Source organism: Denticeps clupeoides, chromosome 12, assembly GCF_900700375.1.
Source record: "Denticeps clupeoides chromosome 12, fDenClu1.1, whole genome shotgun sequence".
In the NCBI taxonomy this organism is placed as follows: Eukaryota; Metazoa; Chordata; class Actinopteri; order Clupeiformes; family Denticipitidae; genus Denticeps; species Denticeps clupeoides.
In genome coordinates, this window is record NC_041718.1 from 15145552 (window position 1) to 15169405 (window position 23854).

The 23854-nt window shown below is 41.7% G+C and overlaps 1 protein-coding gene and 4 pseudogenes across 1 annotated transcript; all 5 read left to right on the forward strand.

The window, feature by feature from the left end:
• Positions 1 to 250: 250 nt before the first annotated feature.
• LOC114801082 (transcription factor HES-5-like) lies at positions 251 to 842 on the forward strand (annotated as a pseudogene).
• A 2916-nt stretch (positions 843 to 3758) lies between these two features.
• LOC114801155 (transcription factor HES-5-like) lies at positions 3759 to 4340 on the forward strand (annotated as a pseudogene).
• Positions 4341 to 5832: 1492 nt separating this feature from the next.
• LOC114801065 (transcription factor HES-5-like) lies at positions 5833 to 6601 on the forward strand. The gene is made up of 2 exons (XM_028999020.1): positions 5833 to 6066; positions 6176 to 6601. The coding sequence occupies exons 1-2, from the start codon at positions 5833 to 5835 to the stop codon at positions 6599 to 6601; spliced, it is 660 nt and encodes a 219-aa protein (XP_028854853.1).
• Positions 6602 to 9942: 3341 nt separating this feature from the next.
• On the forward strand, positions 9943 to 10454 carry LOC114801224 (transcription factor HES-5-like; annotated as a pseudogene).
• A 7793-nt stretch (positions 10455 to 18247) lies between these two features.
• On the forward strand, positions 18248 to 18846 carry LOC114801145 (transcription factor HES-5-like; annotated as a pseudogene).
• The last annotated feature ends 5008 nt before the right edge of the window (positions 18847 to 23854 follow it).

Here is a 23854-nt window from a genome sequence, read left to right on the forward strand (position 1 = left end):
GGTCAACACGTTCCCAGACTCATGTTGAGTCTCTCCATTATCTCCACACACGCCGCCCCCATCAGCTGCTCCCTTGAGACAATCCAGCATGTGGCGGCGCCACGCTTCTCATTGTCCTCTCGAGCTCAGCCATTGGTTAAAATCGGTGGGAAACTTCAAGCAGACCAAGACTCACACATTCATATGGAGATCTGGGACTATAAATAGGAGAGATGAAGCCATTGCAGATCAGATCAGATGTACCGACAGATCTACAGACATGACTCGTACAGTCAATTCAGCAGTGACCTACTCAATGGAGCAGCTCACCTTCACCACTAAGGTAAATTCAGGAGACATTTTGACTAATTCTGAAATTGAATTGAATCATTAGTTTTCCATTATTCAAAGTTTTTGATATTAATGATATTGTGTTCATTTTTACAGATAAGAAAGCCAGTGGTGGAGAAGATGCCCAGAGATCGAATCAATAACAGCATCGAGCAGCTCAAGTCTCTCCTGGGTCCAGAGATCCATAACGATCAGCCCGACTCCAAGCTGGAGAAAGCCGACATCGTGGAGATGACAGTTTGCTTCTTGAGACAACTCCAGCATCACCAGGCAATGAACAAGCTGCCAGTCAGGGCTTCTCAAGGTGTAATCAAGAGACGCTGCACTTCCTGTCCAGAGAAGAAGTGAAGACTCAGACCCACCAGAGACTTCTGAACCAGTTTCATGACCTGCAGCCTCCCTGTGACAAGAACAAGAAGGAGAGCGTCCTGCCTCAGCTGAACTGCCCCATCCAGCTCACCATCAGAATAGAGAAGAGTCCAGTCACCAGCAGACTTTGGAGACCCTGGTAGAGGAACCCAGACTGACTCTAGCTGAACTCATAAAAATGATCAATTTGATTACTGGTTTATCATGCAAATTTATTACAAAGAAGATTGTCAAGACCATTGGTCTTCTGCTTCAATAGTGAAGCTTTAAAGTTTATTTCTTTTTGAGAAATATAAGAGAAGTCTTCTGTGAAGACATGAAGTCAATCACAAACTGCATCAGTTTTGCAGTAATATAAATGAACTACAGATGGTATTTTTGTACAAATAGTTTACTGTCACAGTACCTCAAAACTTACATTATATTAACACAATAACTAGTGTTAATATGAATTCTTCATTGGAATGTTCTGTTTATAACAATGTTGTTGTTTTTTTATCTCCTTCAGTGAAGGCTTTTTTAAACTTCTTAATCTTTAAGTGAACTTTAAATTCATTCATCTGGAATGATTATTATTTTAATAATTTAATGATTACATATTCTGCTGACTACTATTATTTATTGAGTAATGACATTAATTCTGTTATTGCCTGTATTGCATGTATTTTTTATGTCTTTTATAAAGATGTCATTATTAATTACTCACTCTCTGTAATGAGAAGGTTGTGTTCTTCGGGAGGTCTCCAAGTGCTGCTGTGATATGTATTACATGTCAGTTTGTGCTGTGAATCATAATTGATTTAATTAAAAGAAATTCGATCTAAAACTTCTTTGCAACATTCTGCTTCTGTGAATCTACAGCACTCGGTACACAGTGAATACCAGAAATGCTTTCATTCACCTGAGACAACTTATAATTTAATTTCACGTTCATACCTATCATGTTTGGCTTTGTACAGTGTTGATTAATTTCTTTGGAAATGTAATTCATTACAATTGCAGGTTATCCTACACACAGAGAAGTTCACACAGGGTACAATATTAAACCTCCAGGTACAAAACTGTTCCTTTCAGGCGATTGTACCTCAAAAAGTACAGGAGAGGTCCTTTGGGATAACATGTTGTACCTTTAAAGGAACATGATTTGGGAAAGTACATAGTTGTACATAGTTGAACCAGCACCACATAGAAATAATCCCAATTAATCCAATGCACCAACAAAAATGCTTGTAAATTGCCAGATTTCAGATGCACAAAAGTGATGGAATGGCTAATAGATTTGACCAATTTTTTCAAACGTGGCCGATGTTCATGTTTGTAAAAGATTTTTTTTTCACAGCAGCATAACACAACAAAGGACAAAAGAAAAGTTCATGAAAATACATCACGGACAGAAAAAAAAATCACAGCCAGACAGACATAGCAGCGTATGGGAGGTAGAAGCATAGTGGGTAACACACTTGCCAGAGTACCAGAAGACCCAGGTACTAATCCAACTTACTACCATTGTGTCTCTGAGCAGGACACTTAACCCTAAATACAAAACTCTAAGGTACATAAAAGCACCTACGAGGATAGGTACATTATTCATTTTTAGAGGGGTACCACCCCAGCAACAAGCATTAGTACCCATATAGGTTTACAGTGACACTTCCATTTCTCTGTGTATTTGAAATGTAATAACAGCATAACTATTTCAATCACTCTATGAAAGTAATGTAACTTTCTACATATGATTACTTTTTGATTACTTTTTCAATTATGAATGAATATTCTTAACTGTTAACATTTTAGAAATTTTGAAAGCTGTCAGTGTTTACCTTATATAGCAGTACTAAAGATTGACCACCATCAAACTCCTTTCAATGCATGAATTAACATCAGTATATTTGATCAATTTAATAAAGATATTATGTTTACAGCAACCACAAGGCCAGTCTTCAGGCTCCATTTTATTGTAAAATTATACGTTCGTAAGCAACTGCTAATTTAAATATTTAACATTCAAGAGCATTGAATAAGGTGAGGAAATGTATGGTTTGTTGGGGTTCCTCCACCCTTCTTCACCTCTGTCCTTGTAGACCAGCATCAAAACACACCTGGCAGGCCTCTAGCACCCAACATTTCTCTCGAACATATCACCTTCCTCGTGGTGTGTCAGAAACAGGATATGGCTAAATTAATGGCAATAATCAATTTACAATTACTGCTGTAATCAAACTCTCCTCCATCTTGGTTTCATAGTTTGCTTCAACTGGTGATACAATCATCACCGCATTTCAGTTGTAACAAATTGTTAAAATACTTCAGAAGAGACGTGTAAGATAGTGTTAGCAGATAGTTTGTGACGTCAGGCTGGCCTAGCAGCTGTCATTAGTGCTCCGATCATTGTCACACTGAATCTAGCTCTTAGGGTTCAGTGTGGGAAACGCAGTGGACATCTCTACTCATGCTTACTCTCAAAGGCAGAACATCTGGTGCTTGGCAATGACTACGAGAAGGAGAGGTTGATAACATTATGAACGTTTTCCTGAATTTTCTTTTTCATAGAAACTACTCAAACTATGATCAAATGAAAACAAATATACTTGCCATATTATACAAATATAACATGGCAAGAGACAATTCAATTAGAAGAAGGTATTGTTAAAGTAATAAAAAAGTAAATTCTTTGTTGATATAATATTTTTGTAATACAATGACAGAATATCAGATGGAGCTTTATTCTCTCCATTTCATATTGGCACGTTCCCTGTAATGTCTACCTGAGATGACATAATTTTGCATGGTAACCACTTTCCCAGAATCTCAGAGTGGATTTCTCTACATCACTCTGACCCCTCCACCTGTTCCACTGAGATGTGGCCATTGTCCCGAATCAATAAGAGCATCCAGCATGTGGCGCTTTTCATTGTCCTCTTGAGCTCAGACATTGGCCAGAATCTGTGGGAAACTTCAAGCAGACCAAGACCCACACATTCATATGGAGATCTGGGACTATAAATAAAAGAGATGAAGCCATTGCAGATCAGATCAGATGTACCGACAGATCTACAGACATGACTCCTACAGTCAATTCAGCAGTGACCTACTCCATGGAGCTGCTCACCTTCACCAACAAGGTAAATTCAGGAGACATATTGACTGATTCTGAAATTAAATTGAATCATTAGTTTTCCATTATTCAAAATCCAAAATTTGATATTAATGATATTGTGTTCATTTTTACAGATAAGAAAGCCAGTGGAGGAGAAGATGCACAGAGATCGTATCAACAAGAGCATCAACAACAGCTCAAGTCTCTCCTGGATCCAGAGATCCACAACCATCAGCCCGACTCCAAGTTGGAGAACGAAAGCAGACATCGTGGAGATGACAGTTTGCTTCTTGAGACGACTCCAGCATCACCAGGCAATGAACAAGTCTTCAGAAGCTGCCAGTCAGGGCTTCTCAAGGTGTAACCAAGAGACGCTGCACTTCCTGTCCAGAGAAGAAGTGAAGACTCAGACCCACCAGAGACTTCTGAACCGGTGTCAGAACCTGCAGCCTCCCTGTGACAAGAACAGGTGAACTGCCCAGTCCAGCTCACCATCAGCAAAGACAAGAGTCCAGTCACCAGCAGACTTTGGAGACCCTGGTAGAGGAACCCAGACTGACTACAAATGATCAAATTGATCAATGGTTGATCATACAAATTATTTACAGTGAAAATTGTCAAGACTATTGGTCTTCTGCTTCAATAGTGAAGCTTTAAAATTTGTTTGTGAAATGTAAGAGAAGTCTTCTGTGAAGACATTAAATTTATAAAAAACTGAGTCAGTTTTGTAATAATATATTATATGAAATTCAGACTGTATGTTTATCAGTCATGCTTCATATGCTCATTTTATATACTGCACCAGTACATCCAAATTCAGATTTGCTTATTATATCCTTCTTTTTAACATTATGTTTAAAATAATGACTATTTTAATTCATTCACTGAATCCTTTGTTAAACTGCTTAATTTTTAAGCAAAATTTACATTAATTCATTTTGAGTTTGTTTATAATTGTTAGAATTTACATCTTAATCATTTCATGGTTACAATATATTTCTTTATGTAATGGTTTGAAGATCATTATTGCATTTTCTTGCAAATTACTGCATGTATTTCTATGTCTTTTATAAAGATGTTGTCATAAAAAGACGTACTCCCTGTTTCGAGAATGTTGGTTTCTTGGGGAGATCTCCAAGTATTGTAGTGATACGTATCAATTACAGTAATTGATTTAATAAAATTGAGCTACTGTACTTGAACATTACGAATGTCTGAGATTATCTATTCTTTTACAAACTCCGCCCACTGAACAATATTCATGGTCTTAACAAGACAAACGTCTGCTGTTCAGAAAACTCTTTATCACTGGGTGGACTGTGAGAAAGTCCTGGAGATCAGACTCATGGCTGTAGATTCATTAATCATTAGCAAATCAAACACAGGGGAATAGGCACACTTCATACCACGTGGGGATTACGTCAGAGTCAACGTCAGCTGAACATCTCAGACTGCTAAGAACCACAAATTTAAAAAAAACAATCGGAATCGGGCACAATCTTTCCCTCCAGATGGATTGTGACTTGGCGCTTTGTATGCGATGTTTGAGAAACCAATGGTCCATTCAGTGATGGAAGCAGATTTTATCATCCATTCAAGATGTTCCACAGGTCTACAGAACACAACGTAGGAGACTCAGTTGAGTTGAGAACATCTGGAACATTACAATACTAAAAAAAACTTTTGATGCTCATTCTTTAATTTAATTATAAAATATTTAAAATTTAAATAAATGTATAAATTACAGAAACCCTTGGCTATTTAAATTATCAAAATATAAAGCTTTTTTATGTCTGAATAGCTATTGGAAAAACAATCTGTCAAACAAAAAAAAGTATTTTGTTCATGTTTGTTCTACTACATAACTATAAAATGCAGTAGATTTTTTTGTAAAACATAAATAAGTTTGTTCTTCCTAGGTTTCATTGATAAGAACATCACTTTGTGAGGTCAACATGATCCCAGAATCCTATTGAGTCTCTCCATTATCTCCACACACGCCGCCCCCATCAGCTGCTCCCTTGAGACAATCCAGCATGTGGCGGCGCCACGCTTCTCATTGTCCTCTCGAGCTCAGCCATTGGTTAAAATCGGTGGGAAACTTCAAGCAGACCAAGACTCACACATTCATATGGAGATCTGGGACTATAAATAGGAGAGATGAAGCCGTTGCAGATCAGATCAGATGTACCGACAGATCTACAGACATGACTCCTACAGTCAATTCAGCAGTGACCTACTCAATGGAGCAGCTCACCTTCACCAACAAGGTAAATTCAGGAGACATTTTGACTAATTCTGAAATTGAATTGAATCATTAGTTTTCCATTATTCAAAATCCAAATTTTGATATTAATGATGTTGTGTTCATTTTTACAGATAAGAAAGACATTGGTGGAGAAGATGCGCAGAGATCGTATCAACAACAGCATCGAGCAGCTCAAGTCTCTCCTGGATCCGGAGATCCGTAACGATCAGCCCGACTCCAAGCTGGAGAAAGCTGACTTCCTGGAGATGACAGTTTGCTTCTTGAGACGACTCCAACATCTCCAGGCAATGAACAAGTCTTCAGAAGCTGCCAGTCAGGGCTTCTCAAGGTGTAATCAAGAGACGGTGCACTTCCTGTCCAGAGAAGAAGTGAAGACTCAGACCCACCAGAGACTTCTGAACCAGTTTCATGACCTGCAGCCTCCCTGTGACAAGAACAAGAAGGAGAGCGTCCTGCCTCAGCTGAACTGCCCCATCCAGCTCACCATCAGAATAGAGAAGAGTCCAGTCACCAGCAGACTTTGGAGACCCTGGTAGAGGAACCCAGACTGACTCTGGCTGAACTCATAAAAATGATCAATTTGATTACTGGTTTATCATGCAAATTTTTTACAAAGAAGATTGTCAAGACCGTTGGTCTTCTGCTTCAATAGTGAAGCTTTAAAGTTTATTTCTTTTTGTGAAATATAAGAGAAGTCTTCTGTGAAGACAATCACAACTGCATCAGTCACAATCACAAACTGCATCAGTTTTGCAGTAATATAAATGAACTACAGATGGTATTTTTGTACAAATAGTTTACTGTCACAGTACCTCAAAACTTACATTATATTAACACAATAACTAGTGTTAATATGAATTCTTCATTGGAATGTTCTGTTTATAACAATGTTGTTGTTTTTTTATCTCCTTCAGTGAAGGCTTTTTTAAACTTCTTAATCTTTAAGTGAACTTTAAATTCATTCATCTGGAATGATTATTATTTTAATAATTTAATGGTTACATATACTGCTGACTACTATTATTTATTGAGTAATGACATTAATTCTGTTATTGCCTGTATTGCATGTATTTTTTATGTCTTTTATAAAGATGTCATTATTTAATTACTCACTCTCTGTAATGAGAAGGTTGTGTTCTTCGGGAGGTCTCCAAGTGCTGCTGTGATATGTATTACATGTCAGTTTGTGCTGTGAATCATAATTGATTTAATTAAAAGAAATTCGACACAATAACTAGTGTTAATATGAATTCTTCATTGGAATGTTCTGTTTATAACAATGTTGTTGTTTTTTTATCTCCTTCAGTGAAGGCTTTTTTAAACTTCTTAATCTTTAAGTGAACTTTAAATTCATTCATCTGGAATGATTATTATTTTAATAATTTAATGGTTACATATTCTGCTGACTACTATTATTTATTGAGTAATGACATTAATTCTGTTATTGCCTGTATTGCATGTATTTTTTATGTCTTTTATAAAGATGTCATTATTAATTACTCACTCTCTGTAATGAGAAGGTTGTGTTCTTCGGGAGGTCTCCAAGTGCTGCTGTGATATGTATTACATGTCAGTTTGTGCTGTGAATCATAATTGATTTAAATAAAAGAAATTCGATCTAAAACTTCTTTGCAACATTCTGCTTCTGTGAATCTACAGCACTCGGTACACAGTGAATACCAGAAATGCTTTCATTCACCTGAGACAACTTATAATTTAATTTCACGTTCATACCTATCATGTTTGGCTTTGTACAGTGTTGATTAATTTCTTTGGAAATGTAATTCATTACAATTGCAGGTTATCCTACACACAGAGAAGTTCACACAGGGTACAATATTAAACCTCCAGGTACAAAACTGTTCCTTTCAGGCGATTGTACCTCAAAAAGTACAGGAGAGGTCCTTTGGGATAACATGTTGTACCTTTAAAGGAACATGATTTGGGAAAGTACATAGTTGTACATAGTTGAACCAGCACCACATAGAAATAATCCCAATTAATCCAATGCACCAACAAAAATGCTTGTAAATTGCCAGATTTCAGATGCACAATAGTGATGGAATGGCTAATAGATTTGACCAATTTTTTCAAACGTGGCCGATGTTCATGTTTGTAAAAGATTTTTTTCACAGCAGCATAACACAACAAAGGACAAAAGAAAAGTTCATGAAAATACATCACGGACAGAAAAAAAAATCACAGCCAGACAGACATAGCAGCATATGGGAGGTAGAAGCATAGTGGGTAACACACTTGCCAGAGTACCAGCAGACCCAGGTACTAATCCAACATACTACCATTGTGTCTCTGAGCAGGACACTTAATCCTAAATACAAAACCCTAAGGTACACAAAAGTACCTGTGAGGATAGGCACATTATTGTTTTTCAGAAGGGTACCGCCCCAGCGACAAGCATTAGTACCCATATAGGTTTACAGTGACACTTCAATTTCTCTGTGTATTTGAAATGTAATAGCAGCATAACTATTTCAATCACTCTATGAAAGTAATGTAACTTTCTACATATGATTACTTTTTGATTACTTTTTTCAATTATGAATGAATATTCTTAACTGTTAACCATTTAGAAATTTTGAAAGCTGTCAGTGTTTACCTTATATAGCAGTACTAAAGATTGACCACCATCAAACTCCTTTCAATGCATGAATTAACATCAGTATATTTGATCAAGTTAATAAAGATATTATGTTTACAGCAACCACAAGGCCAGTCTTCAGGCTCCATTTTATTGTAAGATTATACGTTCGTAAGCAACTGCTAATTTAAATATTTAACATTCAAGAGCATTGAATAAGGTGAGGAAATGTATGGTTTGTTGGGGTTCCTCCACCCTTCTTCACCTCCGTCCTTGTAGACCAGCATCAAAACACACCTGGCAGGCCTCTAGCACCCAACATTTCTCTCCAACATATCACCTTCCTCGTGGTGTGTCAGAAACAGGATATGGCTAAATTAATGGCAATAATCAATTTACAATTACTGCTGTAATCAAACTCTCCTCCATCTTGGTTTCATAGTTTGCTTCAACTGGTGATACATTGGTAATGCGACAATGTATCATCACCGCATTTCAGTTGTAACAAATTGTTAAAATACTTCAGAAGAGACGTGTGAGATAGTGTTAGCAGATGGTTTGTGACGTCAGGCTGGCCTAGCAGCTGTCATTAGTGCTCCGATCATTGTCACACTGAATCTAGCTCTTAGGGTTCAGTGTGGGAAACGCAGTGGAGGTCTCTACTCATGCTTACTCTCAAAGGCAGAACATCTGGTGCTTGGCAATGACTACGAGAAGGAGAGGTTGATAACATTATGAACGTTTTCCTGAATTTTCTTTTTCATAGAAACTACTCAAACTATGATCAGATGAAAAACAAATATACTTGCCATATTATACAAATATAACATGGCAAGAGACAATTCAATTCAAATATAAGAAGGTATAGTTAAAGTGATAAATAGTAAATTCTTTGTTGATATAATATTTTTGTAATACAATGACAGAATATCAGATGGAGCTTTATTCTCACCAGTTAATATTGGCACGTGCCCTGTAATGTCTAGCTGTGATGACATCATTTTGCATGGTAACCACTTTCCCAGAATCTCAGAGTGGATTTCCCTACATCACTCTCACCCCTCCAGCTGTTCCACTGAGATGTGGACATTGTTCCGAATCAATAAGAGCATCCAGCATGTGGTGGCTCCACGCTTTTCATTGTCCTCTTGAGCTCAGCCATTGGCCAGAATCTGTGGGAAACTTCAAGCAGACCAAGACTCACACATTCATATGGAGATCTGGGACTATAAATAGGAGAGATGAAGCCATTGCAGGTCAGATCAGGCATACCGACAGATCTACAGACATGACTCCTACAGTCAATTCAGCAGTGACCTACTCCATGGAGCTGCTCACCTTCACCACTAAGGTAAATTCAGGAGACATTTTGACCTATTCTGAAATTAAATTGAATCATTAGTTTACCATTATTCAAAATCCAAATATTGATATTAATGATATTGTGTACATTTTTACAGATAAGAAAGCCATTGGTGGAGAAGATGCACAGAGATCGTATCAACAACAGCATCGAGCAGCTCAAGTCTCTCCTGGATCCAGAGATCCACAACCATCAGCCGGACTCCAAGTTAGAGAAAAAAAGCTGACATGAGACGCTGCACTTCCTATCCAAAGAAGAAGTCAAGACTCAGACCCACCAGAGACTTCTGAACCAGTTTCAGACCCTGCATCCTCCCTGTGACAAGAACAGGAAGGAGAGCGTCCTGCCTCAGCTGAACTGCCCAGTCCAGCTCACCATCAGCAAAGACAAGAGTCCAGTCACCAGCAGACTTTGGAGACCCTGGTAGAGGAACCCAGACTGACTAAAAATGATCAAATTGATCAATGGTTGATCATACATTTTTCTTTACTGTAAAAATTGTCAAGACCATTGGTCTTCTGCTTCAATAGTGAAGCTTTAAAATTTGTTTCATTTTGTGAAATGTAAGAGAAGTCTTCTGTGAAGACATGAAAAAAAAACTGAGTCAGTTTTATAATAATATAAATGAAATCCAGACTGTATGTTTATCAGTCATGCTTCATATGCTCATTTTATTTACTGCACCAGTACCTCCAAAGTCATATTTACTTATTTTATCCTTTTTTAACATTATGTTGATTATTTTTAATCATTTACTGAATATTTTGTTCAACTTCTTAATTTTTAAGCAAAATTTACATTAACTCATGTTGAGTTTATTTATAATTGTTCGAATTTAAATTTGAACCATTTTACAGTTACAATATAAACAACATAGGTACAAAGATCATTATTACATTTTATGGCAAATTACTGCATGTATTTCTATGTCTTTTATAAAGATGTTGTCATAAAAAGACGTGCTCTCTGTATCGAGAATGTTGGTGTCTTGGGGATATCTCCAAGTGTTGTAGTGATACGTATCACTTACAGTAATTTATTTAATACAATTGAATTATTGCACTTGAACATTACGGATGTCTGAGATTATCTATTCAATTACAAACTCCATCCACTGAACAATATTTTTTTCATAGCAGCATAACACAACAAAAGACAAAAGAAAAGTTCATGAAAATATATCACGGACAGAAAAAAAAATCACAGCCAGACAGACATAGCAGCGTATGGGAGGTAGAAGCATAGTGGGTAATACACTCGCTTGAGTACCAGAAGACCCAGGTACTAATCCAACTTACTACCATTGTGTCTCTGAGCAGGACACTTAACCCTAAATACAAAACTCTAAGGTACATAAAAGTACCTGCGAGGATAGGTACATTATTTTTTTTCAAAAGGGTACCACCCCAGCGACAAGCATTAGTACCCATATAGGTTTACAGTGACACTTCCATTTCTCTGTGTATTTGAAATGTAATAGCAGTGTAACTATTTCAATCACTCTATGAAAGTAATGTAACTAACTACATATGATTACTTTTTGATAGCTTTTTTCAATTATGAATGAATATTCTTAACTGTTAACCATTTAGAGATTTTGAAAACTGGCAGTGTTTACCTTATCAAACTCCTTTCAATGCATGAATGTCACGGGTGGGCTGGACATGGCGGTGAAGGAGGACGCATTCGCATGATCACAGGACAGGGGCTTAATACGAACTTCACAAGACAGGGGAACATGAACACGCACAATGACCCGACGGTGAACAGACACGAACAGGATAGTTTTATACAATTATATAAATAGACAGCAGGTGAACACGATCAGGGAACATTACACGAGACAAACATGAAACTCCGGTCCGGACCCCGGATCCGGAGTCAACCCCTGCCGGTCCGGATCATGACAGTACTCCCCCCTAAAAGCACTACCACCTGGGAGTGCCCACAAAACGGTCCATGAAAGGGGGGAGAAGTCCATAAGGACGAGTGGCGGTTGTCCTGCACCGGCGGCGTCAGGCCCGGGCCAAAGCACGGCTCGTCCGTGGGGGACCGGCATCCTGTCCGCAGTCCGCAGGCACCGTCACTCCGTTCAGTCTCCGGCACGCCCCGCTGGGAAGTTCGCCGCCTCCCTCGTCTCGGTTAACGCCGGGAGCACCTGAACTGCGCGACCGGTCTCCTCGACCCCACGGTAGCTTTCGTAGGCCATCGAGGTCCGGCCGCACGAATTCGCCGGTACTCCCCGCCTCCGGAATCTCCAGGGGGAACATGGACCGCGTGACAGATCCTCTCGACCCCACGGTAGCTTTCGTAGGCCGCCGAGAGTCTGTCACGCTTGGGGAAACTTTAAAAACATGGACTGGATCTTGGGCAGGGCACTGGCGATTACCGGAGCTGCGTAGCTGGAATCCGGACGAGACGGCGGCGTCGGGGGACGTCCATACATGGAACCTTGGACATGGATCTGTGGGGCAGACGTCCTCCCGACAATCCACGGTTCCCTGGATCTCAGCGGGGCGTAGATCAGCTGCGTCCACGTGGTCGGGTCATTCTGTCACGGGTGGGCTGGACATGGCGGTGAAGGAGGACGCATTCGCATGATCACAGGACAGGGGCTTAATACGAACTTCACAAGACAGGGGAACATGAACACGCACAATGACCCGACGGTGAACAGACACGAACAGGATAGTTTTATACAATTATATAAATAGACAGCAGGTGAACACGATCAGGGAACATTACACGAGACAAACATGAAACTCCGGTCCGGACCCCGGATCCGGAGTCAACCCCTGCCGGTCCGGATCATGACAGTACTCCCCCCTAAAAGCACTACCACCTGGGAGTGCCCACAAAACGGTCCATGAAAGGGGGGAGAAGTCCATAAGGACGAGTGGCGGTTGTCCTGCACCGGCGGCGTCAGGCCCGGGCCAAAGCACGGCTCGTCCGTGGGGGACCGGCATCCTGTCCGCAGTCCGCAGGCACCGTCACTCCGTTCAGTCTCCGGCACGCCCCGCTGGGAAGTTCGCCGCCTCCCTCGTCTCGGTTAACGCCGGGAGCACCTGAACTGCGCGACCGGTCTCCTCGACCCCACGGTAGCTTTCGTAGGCCATCGAGGTCCGGCCGCACGAATTCGCCGGTACTCCCCGCCTCCGGAATCTCCAGGGGGAACATGGACCGCGTGACAGATCCTCTCGACCCCACGGTAGCTTTCGTAGGCCGCCGAGAGTCTGTCACGCTTGGGGAAACTTTAAAAACATGGACTGGATCTTGGGCAGGGCACTGGCGATTACCGGAGCTGCGTCCACGTGGTCGGGTCATTCTGTCACGGGTGGGCTGGACATGGCGGTGAAGGAGGACGCATTCGCATGATCACAGGACAGGGGCTTAATACGAACTTCACAAGACAGGGGAACATGAACACGCACAATGACCCGACGGTGAACAGACACGAACAGGATAGTTTTATACAATTATATAAATAGACAGCAGGTGAACACGATCAGGGAACATTACACGAGACAAACATGAAACTCCGGTCCGGACCCCGGATCCGGAGTCAACCCCTGCCGGTCCGGATCATGACAATGAATTAACATCAGTATATTTGATCAATTTAATAAAGATATTATGTTTACAGCAACCACCAGGCCATTCTTCAGACTCCATTTCATTGTAAGATTATGCGTTCGTAAGCCACTGCTAATTTAAATATTTAACATTCAAGAGCATTGAATAAGGTGAGGAAATTTATGGTTTGTTTGGGTTCCTCCGTCCTTGTAGTCCAGCATTTGTTCACTGTCAAAACACACCTTTTAGGCCTCTAGCATCCGACATTTCTCTCCAACATATCACCTTCCTTGTGGTGTGTCAGAAACAGGATATGGCTAAATTAATGGCAATAATCAATTTACAATTACTGCTGTAATCAAACTCTCCTCCATCTTGGTTTCATAGTTTGCTTCAACTGGTGATACATTGGTCATGCGACAATGTATCATCACCGCATTTCAATTGTAACAAAATGTTAAAATACTTCAGAAGAGACATGTGAGATACTTTTAGCAGATGGTTTGTGACGTCAGGCTGGCCTAGCAGCTGTCATTAGTGCTCCGATCATTGTCACACTGAATCTAGCTCTTAGGGCTCAGTGTGGGTGTCAGGATTGACGGCAGCTGTGCTCAACACCGGTGGCCAATCCTGACGGCGCATAAATGCCGGATATTTCCGCCCCTTCCAGGTCTCCGGCATTTTTGTGGACGTTAGTGCACGTATAGTATGTGAATGTGTATTTTCTGGCAATCGCCACACGCCTACGGGTTCATTTTAGTTTTTCTTTATTGTAGTTAAATTGTTTTCGGCCATCGCGCCGCTGTTTATTTGTATTTATTGTTTATTTGTTAATAAAAACCCCGTTCCCAACATGTCAGACCTCTGCGCTTCCTTCCCCCGTAAGTCCGTAGTCGTGACAGAATGCGGAGATCCACCCAAAAGCGCAGAGGTAGAAAGCAGAGAAGAAACGCCGCGAAGGACGCAGCCCGACGCGACGAATGCGGACGCCAGGGGAGAGACACGCCGTGGAGCGATTTCTCCCCGATAAGCCGTGGTACGCGGCGCCACGTGATGACGTCACCCCCGGGAAACTCCGCGAAACCCGGAAGCGACAACGTCAGCGGGTGAGTGGGTGGAGCGAAGACGTTGGCATCGACAGCAGCGAGGAAGTGACGTGGGCAGCGAGCGCAGAGGATTCGACCCCCACGATCTTCGGCATGTCGAGCCAAGAACTCTGCGCTCTGCTGGCCAGGCTCCCCGTGGACTGGGACGACACGGACGACGACGAAAGCACGGGAGACGAGAGTTGGGCTCCATCCATCGCGCCCGTCCATGATCGTCGCGAGGTCCGTGGGGACCCACATCACTTCCAGGGGGGTGAGAAGCGACAATGGCGGCGTCCCTCCAGCGAGGAGGTGGGCAGGCTCCAGCCCGAATGGCCAGAGTACTGTCCCTGGGAGTTGATCGCACCCTGGGTCCAGGATGTCCACAGGGTGGACGACCCTCGGAGTCACCGGTGGGAGGACACGGATGACGTGAGCGACAATGACGTGGATTTTCGTTGGGCAGTCGGGGCCGGGATGGCTCCACCCAGCGCGCGCGTCCGAGATTGTCGCGACATCCGTGAAGACTCACGTGACTTCCGAGGGTACAGGGTCGACATGGACTACGAGGAGGATGACGCCGATTGGCCAGTCGGTGCCGGGATGGCTTCGCCCATCGTGCCTGTCCATGATCGTCGCGAGGTCCGTGGAAACCCACGTCAGTCCCAGAGGTGCGACAACAGTGAGGAGGAGGACAGCGATGCGGGGGAAAGCTGGTGGAACAGGGCGACAGGAGGTCGCCAGCCAGCAACTGCACTGCCGGAACTGCCTCACAGGGAAGATGCCCTCCCAGCTCCAGTCGCCAACCCGCCTTCCCTCTGCCCGGATGTTCCCCAGCTGAATGGCAACGCATCACACGTGTAAGAATGGACATCGCAGGAGCCTGTTTTTGCATTGCATAACAGATGTCTGCAGGGGGAAGTGTGACATTCCTGTGTCGATGGTTGAGGGTGAAGATTCGACACCCCGGTTTTTACATGCCTTTGTCCGACATCAACGTGCGAAGTATCAGCCGTCAGGACCGCCCACCCTCTTTGTCTTCACCAAATGGGAGGCACCGGGGGCGTGACATCAGAAACAACAGGTTCTGATTGGTCAGTGACAACTTCCTGTAGGCCAGTGACAACTTCCTGTAGGCCAGTGACAACTTCCTGTAGGCCAGGGGTATAAAAGTCTGCGCACATGTGGAAAAGGAGGACTCTGGGCTCTCTTGCTCAGAGGTTTTTCCATCGGAAACCGGAAGGTTTCTGAGTCTTTCTCTCCTCCTCTTTTTCACTTCTCCCTCTTTACTCTTTCTTCTCATTTTTATTTTCTCTGTAACCTTGGTACCATTTTACATTCAATATTCACATGTAACTACAATAATTATTTACCGGTGTTAATAAATTAGAAACTGTTCATTTTTAACCTCTATTGTGCCATGCCTCTTTCTGCCAGGTAACATCAAATTGGAGTGGTTGAATACAGTGCTTTGTGTGGAGGGAGAAAGAGTTTTTTCTACACACTCTTTCTCTTCTCCCACACCACATGGTCTTCATTGTGCGTTTTACACACGCGCCCCCGCATGCTGGAGAAGATGTCCACGACCCCCCACGCCACACGCCCACCACCATCTCCAGCGATGTGCCCAGCCCCATGTGGGACAGCCCAATTGTCCCAGGGCAGCAGACAATGATGAGATCACCACCAGCCCTCTGGCAGCAGGGAGAGACCGACAGGAGTTTTCGGGACTTCCAGCAGAGACTGGGGGCGGAGTTTGATCGGCCTGAGCCAGGGATCGAACTCTGCCCCTCTACCACATCCAGCGCCAGTCAGGATCCGGGGCAAGAAGGGGTGGAGCGCCATAAAGCCCCCGGGTAGGCATGAGGACCCAGCTGGGACAGGCAGGAAGAGGGCCTGCTTGTCCCAACGGATGCAGAAGGGGCTAGCCGGATGGTCTGGCAATGCCCCCCCCTTGGCACCAGGGCCGTGCAGCGAGAGGGGCTGCATAGTCCCAGAATGCACCAGCCTGGGGTGCCTGGAACAGTCGCCGGAGGCTCCGGGACAATATCCCTGCGCGGTGCAGGGGGTGACACAAGACGTGGCAGAGGGGACGTGTGGAGACAGGGCCCACATGTACCCAGATGGATCGACCCTGATTATTGTGTGCAGGTACGAGGGTCCGGGGCCGGCAAGCGGAACCACGCCGGGGAGCCAGGCCAAGGGTCCGGGGCCACCAAGCGGGGCCACGCCGGGGAGCCAGGCCGAGGGTCCAGGGCCGACTTGAGGGGACCACGCCGGGGAGCCATGCCAAGGGTCCGAGACCGCCATGCGGGACCACGCCGGGGAGCCAACCCGAGGGACCGGGGCCGCCACGCCTGACCACGCCGGGGAGCCAACCCGATGGACCGGGGCCGCCACGCCTTACCACACCGGGGAGCCAACCCGAGGGACCGGGGCCGCCACGCCTGACCACGCCGGGGAGCCAGCCAGAGGGACCGGGTCCTCCAAGGGGAGGATACAGCAGGGCAGGAGCCCTGTTGTTGCCACCGTCCGCCCCGCCACCTCCACTGATTGTACTGTTGGGGCTCCGAGGACGTAGCCCTTGGAGGGGGGGGCTCTGTCAGGATTGACGGCAGCTGTGCTCAACACCGGTGGCCAATCCTGATGGCGCATAAATGCCGGATATTTCCGCCCCTTCCAGGTCTCCGGCATTTTCGTGCACATATAGTATGTGAATGTGTATTTTCAGTTCTGGCAATCACCACATGCCTATGGGTTTGTTTTAGTTTTTCTTTATTGTAGTTAAATTGTTTTCGGCCATCGCGCCGCCTTTTTATTTGTATTTATTGTTTATTTGTTAATAAAAACCCCTTCCCAGCATGTCAGACCTCTGCGCTTCCTTCCCCCGTAAGTCCGTAGTCGTGACAGTGGGAAACGCAGTGGAGGTCTCTACTCATGCTTACTCTCAACAGCAGAACATCTGGTGCTTGGCAATGACTAAGAGAAGGAGAGGTTGATAACATTATGAACGTTTTTCTGAATTTTCTTTTTCATAGAAACTACTCAAACTATGATCAGATGAAAAACAAATATACTTGCCATATTATACAAATATAACATGGCAAGAGACAATTCAATTCAAATAGAAGAAGGTATTGTTAAAGTAATAAAAAAAGTAAATTCTTTGTTGATATAATATTTTTGTAATACAATGACAGAATATCAGATGGAGCTTTATTCTCACCAGTTAATATTGGCACGTGCCCTGTAATGTCTAGCTGAGATGACATCATTTTGCATGGTAACCACTTTCCCAGAATCTCAGAGTGGATTTCTCTACATCACTCTGACCCCTCCAGCTGTTCCACTGAGATGTGGACATTGTTCCGAATCAATAAGAGCATCCAGCATGTGGTGGCTCCACGCTTTTCATTGTCCTCTTGAGCTCAGCCATTGGCCAGAATCTGTGGGAAACTTCAAGCAGACCAAGACTCACACATTCATATGGAGATCTGGGACTATAAATAGGAGAGATGAAGCCATTGCAGATCAGATCAGGCATACCGACAGATCTACAGACATGACTCCTACAGTCAATTCAGCAGTGACCTACTCAATGGAGCAGCTCACCTTCACCAACAAGGTAAATTCAGGAGACATTTTGACTGATTCTGAAATTAAATTGAATGATTAGTTTGCCATTATTCAAAATCAAAAAATTGACATTAATGATATTGTGTTCATTTTTACAGATAAGAAGGCCATTGGTGGAGAAGATGCGCAGAGATCGTATCAACAACAGCATCGAGCAGCTCAAGTCTCTCCTGTATCCAGAGATCCACAACCATCTGCCCGACTCCAAGTTGGAGAAAGAAAGCCGACATCCTGGAGATGACAGTTTGCTCCTTGAGACGACTCCAGCATCTACAGTCAATGAACAAGTCTTCAGAAGCTACCAGTCAGGGCTTCTAAAGGTGTAACCAAGAGACAGTGCACTTCCTGTCCAGAGAAGAAGTCAAGACTCAGACCCACCAGAGACCTCTGAACCAGTTTCAGAACCTGCAGCCTCCCTGTGACAAGAACAGGAAGGAGAGCGTCCTGCCTCAGCTGAACTGCCCAGTCCAGCTCACCGTCAGAATAGAGAAGAGTCCAGTCACCAGCAGACTTTGGAGACCCTGATAGAGGAAACCAGACTGACTAAAAAAGATCAAATTGATCAATGGTTGAGCACACAAATTATTTAGTGAAAATTGTCGAGACCATTGGTCTTCTGCTTCAATAGTGAAGCTTTAAAATGTGTTTCATTTTGTGAAATGTAAGAGAAGTCTTCTATGAAGACATGAACTTTATAAAAAAAACTGAGTCAGTTTTGTAATAATATAAATGAAATCCAGACTGTATGTTTATCAGTCATGCTTCATATGCTTCTTTTATTTACTGCACCAGTACATTTAAATTTACTTATTTTATTATTCATTTGAACATTATGTTTAAAATAATGATTATTTTAATTCATTCACTGAATATTTTTTTCAACTTCTTAATTTTTAAGCAAAATTTACCTTAATTCATTTTGAGTTTGTTTATAATTGTTCGAATTTACATTTTAATCATTTCATGGTTACAATATATTTCTTTATGTAATGGTTTGAAGATCATTATTGCATTTTCTTGCAAATTACAGCATGTATTTTCATGTCTTTTATAAAGATGTTGTCATAAAAAGACGTACTCTCTGTAACGAGAATGTTGGTGTCTTGGGGAGATCTCCAAGTATTGTAGTGATACGTATCAATTATAGTAATTGATTTAATAAAATTGAATTATTGCACTTGAACGATTCAAATGTCTGAAATTATCTATTCAATTACAAACTCCGCCCACTGAACAATATTCATGGTCTTTACAAGACAAACGTCTGCTGTTCAGAAAAATCTTTATCACTGGGTGGACTGTGAGAAAGTGAGATCAGACTCATGGCTGTAGATTCATGAGTCATTAGCAAATCAAACACAGGGGAATAGACACACTTCATACCACCTGGGGATTACGTCAGAGTCAACGTCAGCTGAACATCTCAGACTACTAAGAACCACAAATTTAAAAAAACAATCGGAATCGGTCACAATCTTTCCCTCCAGATGGATTGTGACTTGGTGCTTTGTATGCATTGTTTGAGAAACCAATTCAGTGATGGAAGCAGATTTTACCATCCATTCAAGATGTTCCACAGGTCTACAGGACTCAACGTAGGAGACTCAGTTGAGATGAGAACTTCTGGAACATTACAATAGTAAAAAAAACTTTTGATGCTCATTCTTTATTTTAATTAAAAAACATTTAAAATGTAAATAAAATTTATAAATTACAGAAACCCTATTTAAATCATGTCTGGATAGCTATTGGAAAAACAATCTGTCAAACAAAAAAAATAATTTTGTTCATGTTTGTTCTACTACATAACTATAAAATGCAGTAGATTTTTTTGTAAAACATAAATAAGTTTGTTCTTCCTAGGTTTCATTGATCAGAACATCACTTTGTGAGGTCAACACGTTCCCAGACTCATGTTGAGTCTCTCCATTATGTCCACACACGCCGCCCCATCACCTGCTCCCTTGAGACAGTCCAGCATGTGGCGGCGCCACGCTTCTCATTGTCCTCTTGAGCTCAGCCATTGGCTAATATCGGTGGGAAACCTCCAGCAGACCAAGACTCACACATTCATATGGAGATCTGGGACTATAAATAGGAGAGATGAAGCCATTGCAGATCAGATCAGACATACCGACAGATCTACAGACATGACTCCTACAGTCAATTCAGCAGTGACCTACTCAATGGAGCAGCTCACATTCACCACTAAGGTAAATTCAGGAGACAATTTGATTGATTCTGAAATTAAATTGAATCATTAGTTTTCCATTATTCAAAATCCAAAATTTGATATTAATGATATTGTGTTCATTTTTACAGATAAGAAAGCCATTGGTGGAGAAGATGCGCAGAGATCGTATCAACAACAGCATCGAGCAGCTCAAGTCTCTCCTGGATCCAGAGATTCACAACCATCAGCCCGACTCCAAGTTGGAGAAAAAAAGCTGACATGAGACGGTGCACTTCCGGTCCAGAGAAGAAGTCAAGACTCAGATCCACCAGAGACTTCTGAACTGGTTTCAGAGCCTGCAGCCTCCCTGTGACAAGAACAGGAAGGAGAGCATCCTGCCTCAGCTGAACTGCCCAGTCCAGCTCATCATCAACCTAGAGAAGAGTCCAGTCACCAGCAGACTTTGGAGACCCTGGTAGAGGAACCCAGACTGACTAAAAATGATCAAATTGATCAATGGTTGATCATACAAATTATTTACAGTGAAAATTGTCAAGACCATTGGTCTTCTGCTTCAATAGTGAAGCTTTAAAATTTGTTTCATTTTGTGAAATGTAAGAGAAGTCTTCTGTGAAGACATGAAAAAAAAACTGAGTCAGTTTTGTATAAATGAAAGTTTCATATAAATGAAATCCAGACTGTATGTTTATCAGTCATGCTTCATATGCTCATTTTATTTACTGCACCAGTACCTCCAAAGTCATATTTACTTATTTTATCCTTTTTTAACATTATGTTTAAAATAATCATTATTTTAAATCATTTACTGAATACTTTGTTCAACTTCTTAATTTTTAAGCAAAATTTCCATTAACTCATGTTGAGTTTGTTTATAATTGTTCGAATTTAAATTTGAACCATTTTACAGTTACAATATAAACAACATAGTAACAAGGATCATTATTACATTTTCTTGCAAATTACTGCATGTATTTCTATGTCTTTTATAAAGAATTTGTCATAAAAAGACGTACTCTCTGTATCGAGAATGTTGGTGTCTTGGGGAGATCTCCAAGTGTTGTAGTGATACGTATCACTTACAATAATTTATTTAATACAATTGAGCTACTGTACTTGAACATTACGAATGTCTGAGATTATCTATTCAATTACAAACTCCGCCCACTGAACAATATTCATGGTCTTAACAAGACAAACGTCTGCTGTTCAGAAAACTCTTTATCACTGGGTGGACTGTGAGAAAGTCCTGGAGATAATTCTCATGGCTGTAGATTCATTAGTCATTAGCAAATCAAACACAGGGGAATAGGCACACTTCATACCACCTGTGGATTATGTCAGAGTCAAGGTCAGCTGAACATCTCTGACTGCTAAAAACCACAAAGTAAAAAAAAAACAATGGGAATCCAGGCACAATCTTTCCCTCCAGATGGATTGTGACTTGAGGCTTTGTATGCGACGTTTGAGAAACCAATGGTCCATTCAGTGATGGAAGCAGATTTTGCCATCCATTCAAGATGTTCCACAGGTCTACAGGACTCAATGTAGGAAACTCAGTTTATTTGAGAACATCCGGAACTTTACAATAGCGAAATAAAACATTTGATGCATTATCACCACACCCGCCACCCCTACTGCATTGTGACAATCCAGCATGTGGCAGTTCCATGCTTCTCATTGTCCTATCGAGCTCAGCCATTGGTTTGAGTCTGTGGGAAACTACAAACAGACCAAGACTCACCCATTCATATGGATATCTGGGACTATAAATAGGAGAGATGAAGTCTCTGAAGGTCGTGAGTTCGTTCCTCACACAAATTACAAATATTAATGATATTGTGTTCACTTCTACAGATAAGAAAGCCATTGGTGGAGAAGCGGCACAGAGATCAAATCAACAACAGAATCGAGCAGCTCAAGTCTCTCCTGGATCCAGAGATCCGTAACGATCGGCCTGACTCCAACCTGGAGAAAACCGACATCCTGGAGATGACAGTTTGCTTGTTGAGACAACTTCAGCATCTCCAGTCAATGAAAAGTCTGCCAGTCAGGGTTTCTCAAGGTGTGTGCAAGAGACAGATCCCACCAGATATTTCTGAACCGGTTTCAGAACCTGCACACTCCCTGTGACAAGAACAGGAAGGACAGTGTCCTGCCTCAGCTGAACTGCCCAGTCCAGCTCACCATCAACAAAGAGAAGAGACCAACAGCAGAATTTGGAGTTCCTGGTAGAGGAACCCAGACTGACTCTGAAACCTCATAAAAATGATTCTATTGATCAATTTCTTTTCCTCTGAATATTGAATATTAGTGATGTTTTTATATTCAATTTCATTTTTTTAAATGTTAAAGTCTTCTGTGAAGACATGAACTTTTTCCAGAATTGAGTCAGTTTTGCCATAATATAAATTAACCTCAGACTGTATGTGTTTCAGTCAAGGCTCATTTTATTTACTGCACCAGTACCTTTACTTTTCTTTACTTTACTTTACTTTACTTAGCAGACGCTTTTATCCAAAGCGACTTACAAGAGGAAGACACTGGCAGTACCTTAAAATCTGTATTTAGTTATATTACATTTAAAACTGTGATCATTTCATTTCCTTCAGTGAAGGTTTTCTTAATATTTTTTATGCTTAAGCAAACTTTACATTAACTCACTTTGAGAGTTAATGTAAAGAACTCATTTGTTAAAATTAAGATTGTAAAAACTTTGCTTTTAAATCTTGAATTTTAAGATTGTTGTTTGCATGTATTTATTTGTCTTTTATAAGGATGTGATTATGAAATTACTTATGATTTGTAGTGATTTGTATCACATTTGCATGACTGATTTTATCCATGATCTTGTTCTCTTTCATCAAAAACATCTCACTGATATACCATGAATATCAGAGACAATTATCCAAAATTGTTATTTTTTAATTTTGGACATTGTCTTCTTTGGCACTATATTAAATAGAAAAAGGGATTTCAATCATTTGGTCTGAAGCCACAGTCCCTGAGCAAGATACTTATCCCTGTATGTCTCCAGGGTGACTGTCCCGTTCACAAGTTGTTCTGGATAAGGGCGTCTGATAAATGTAAATATATAATCATTTTAATAATTATCAGTGGCAGGGGAATTTATGGCATTCCATTTTAAAAATTATGTCAGAAGAGACAAATTCCTTGAATGACCTAAACTGAATTGATTTAACCAGTAAATTAAAATGAGATATTAGATCACAATAAATCACTGTACTTTTACTTTTGATACTTAAGAACATTTGAGGACAAATACTTTTGTACTTTTACTCAAGTGGAGTAATGGAGAACTTCTACTTTTACTTTTGCTTG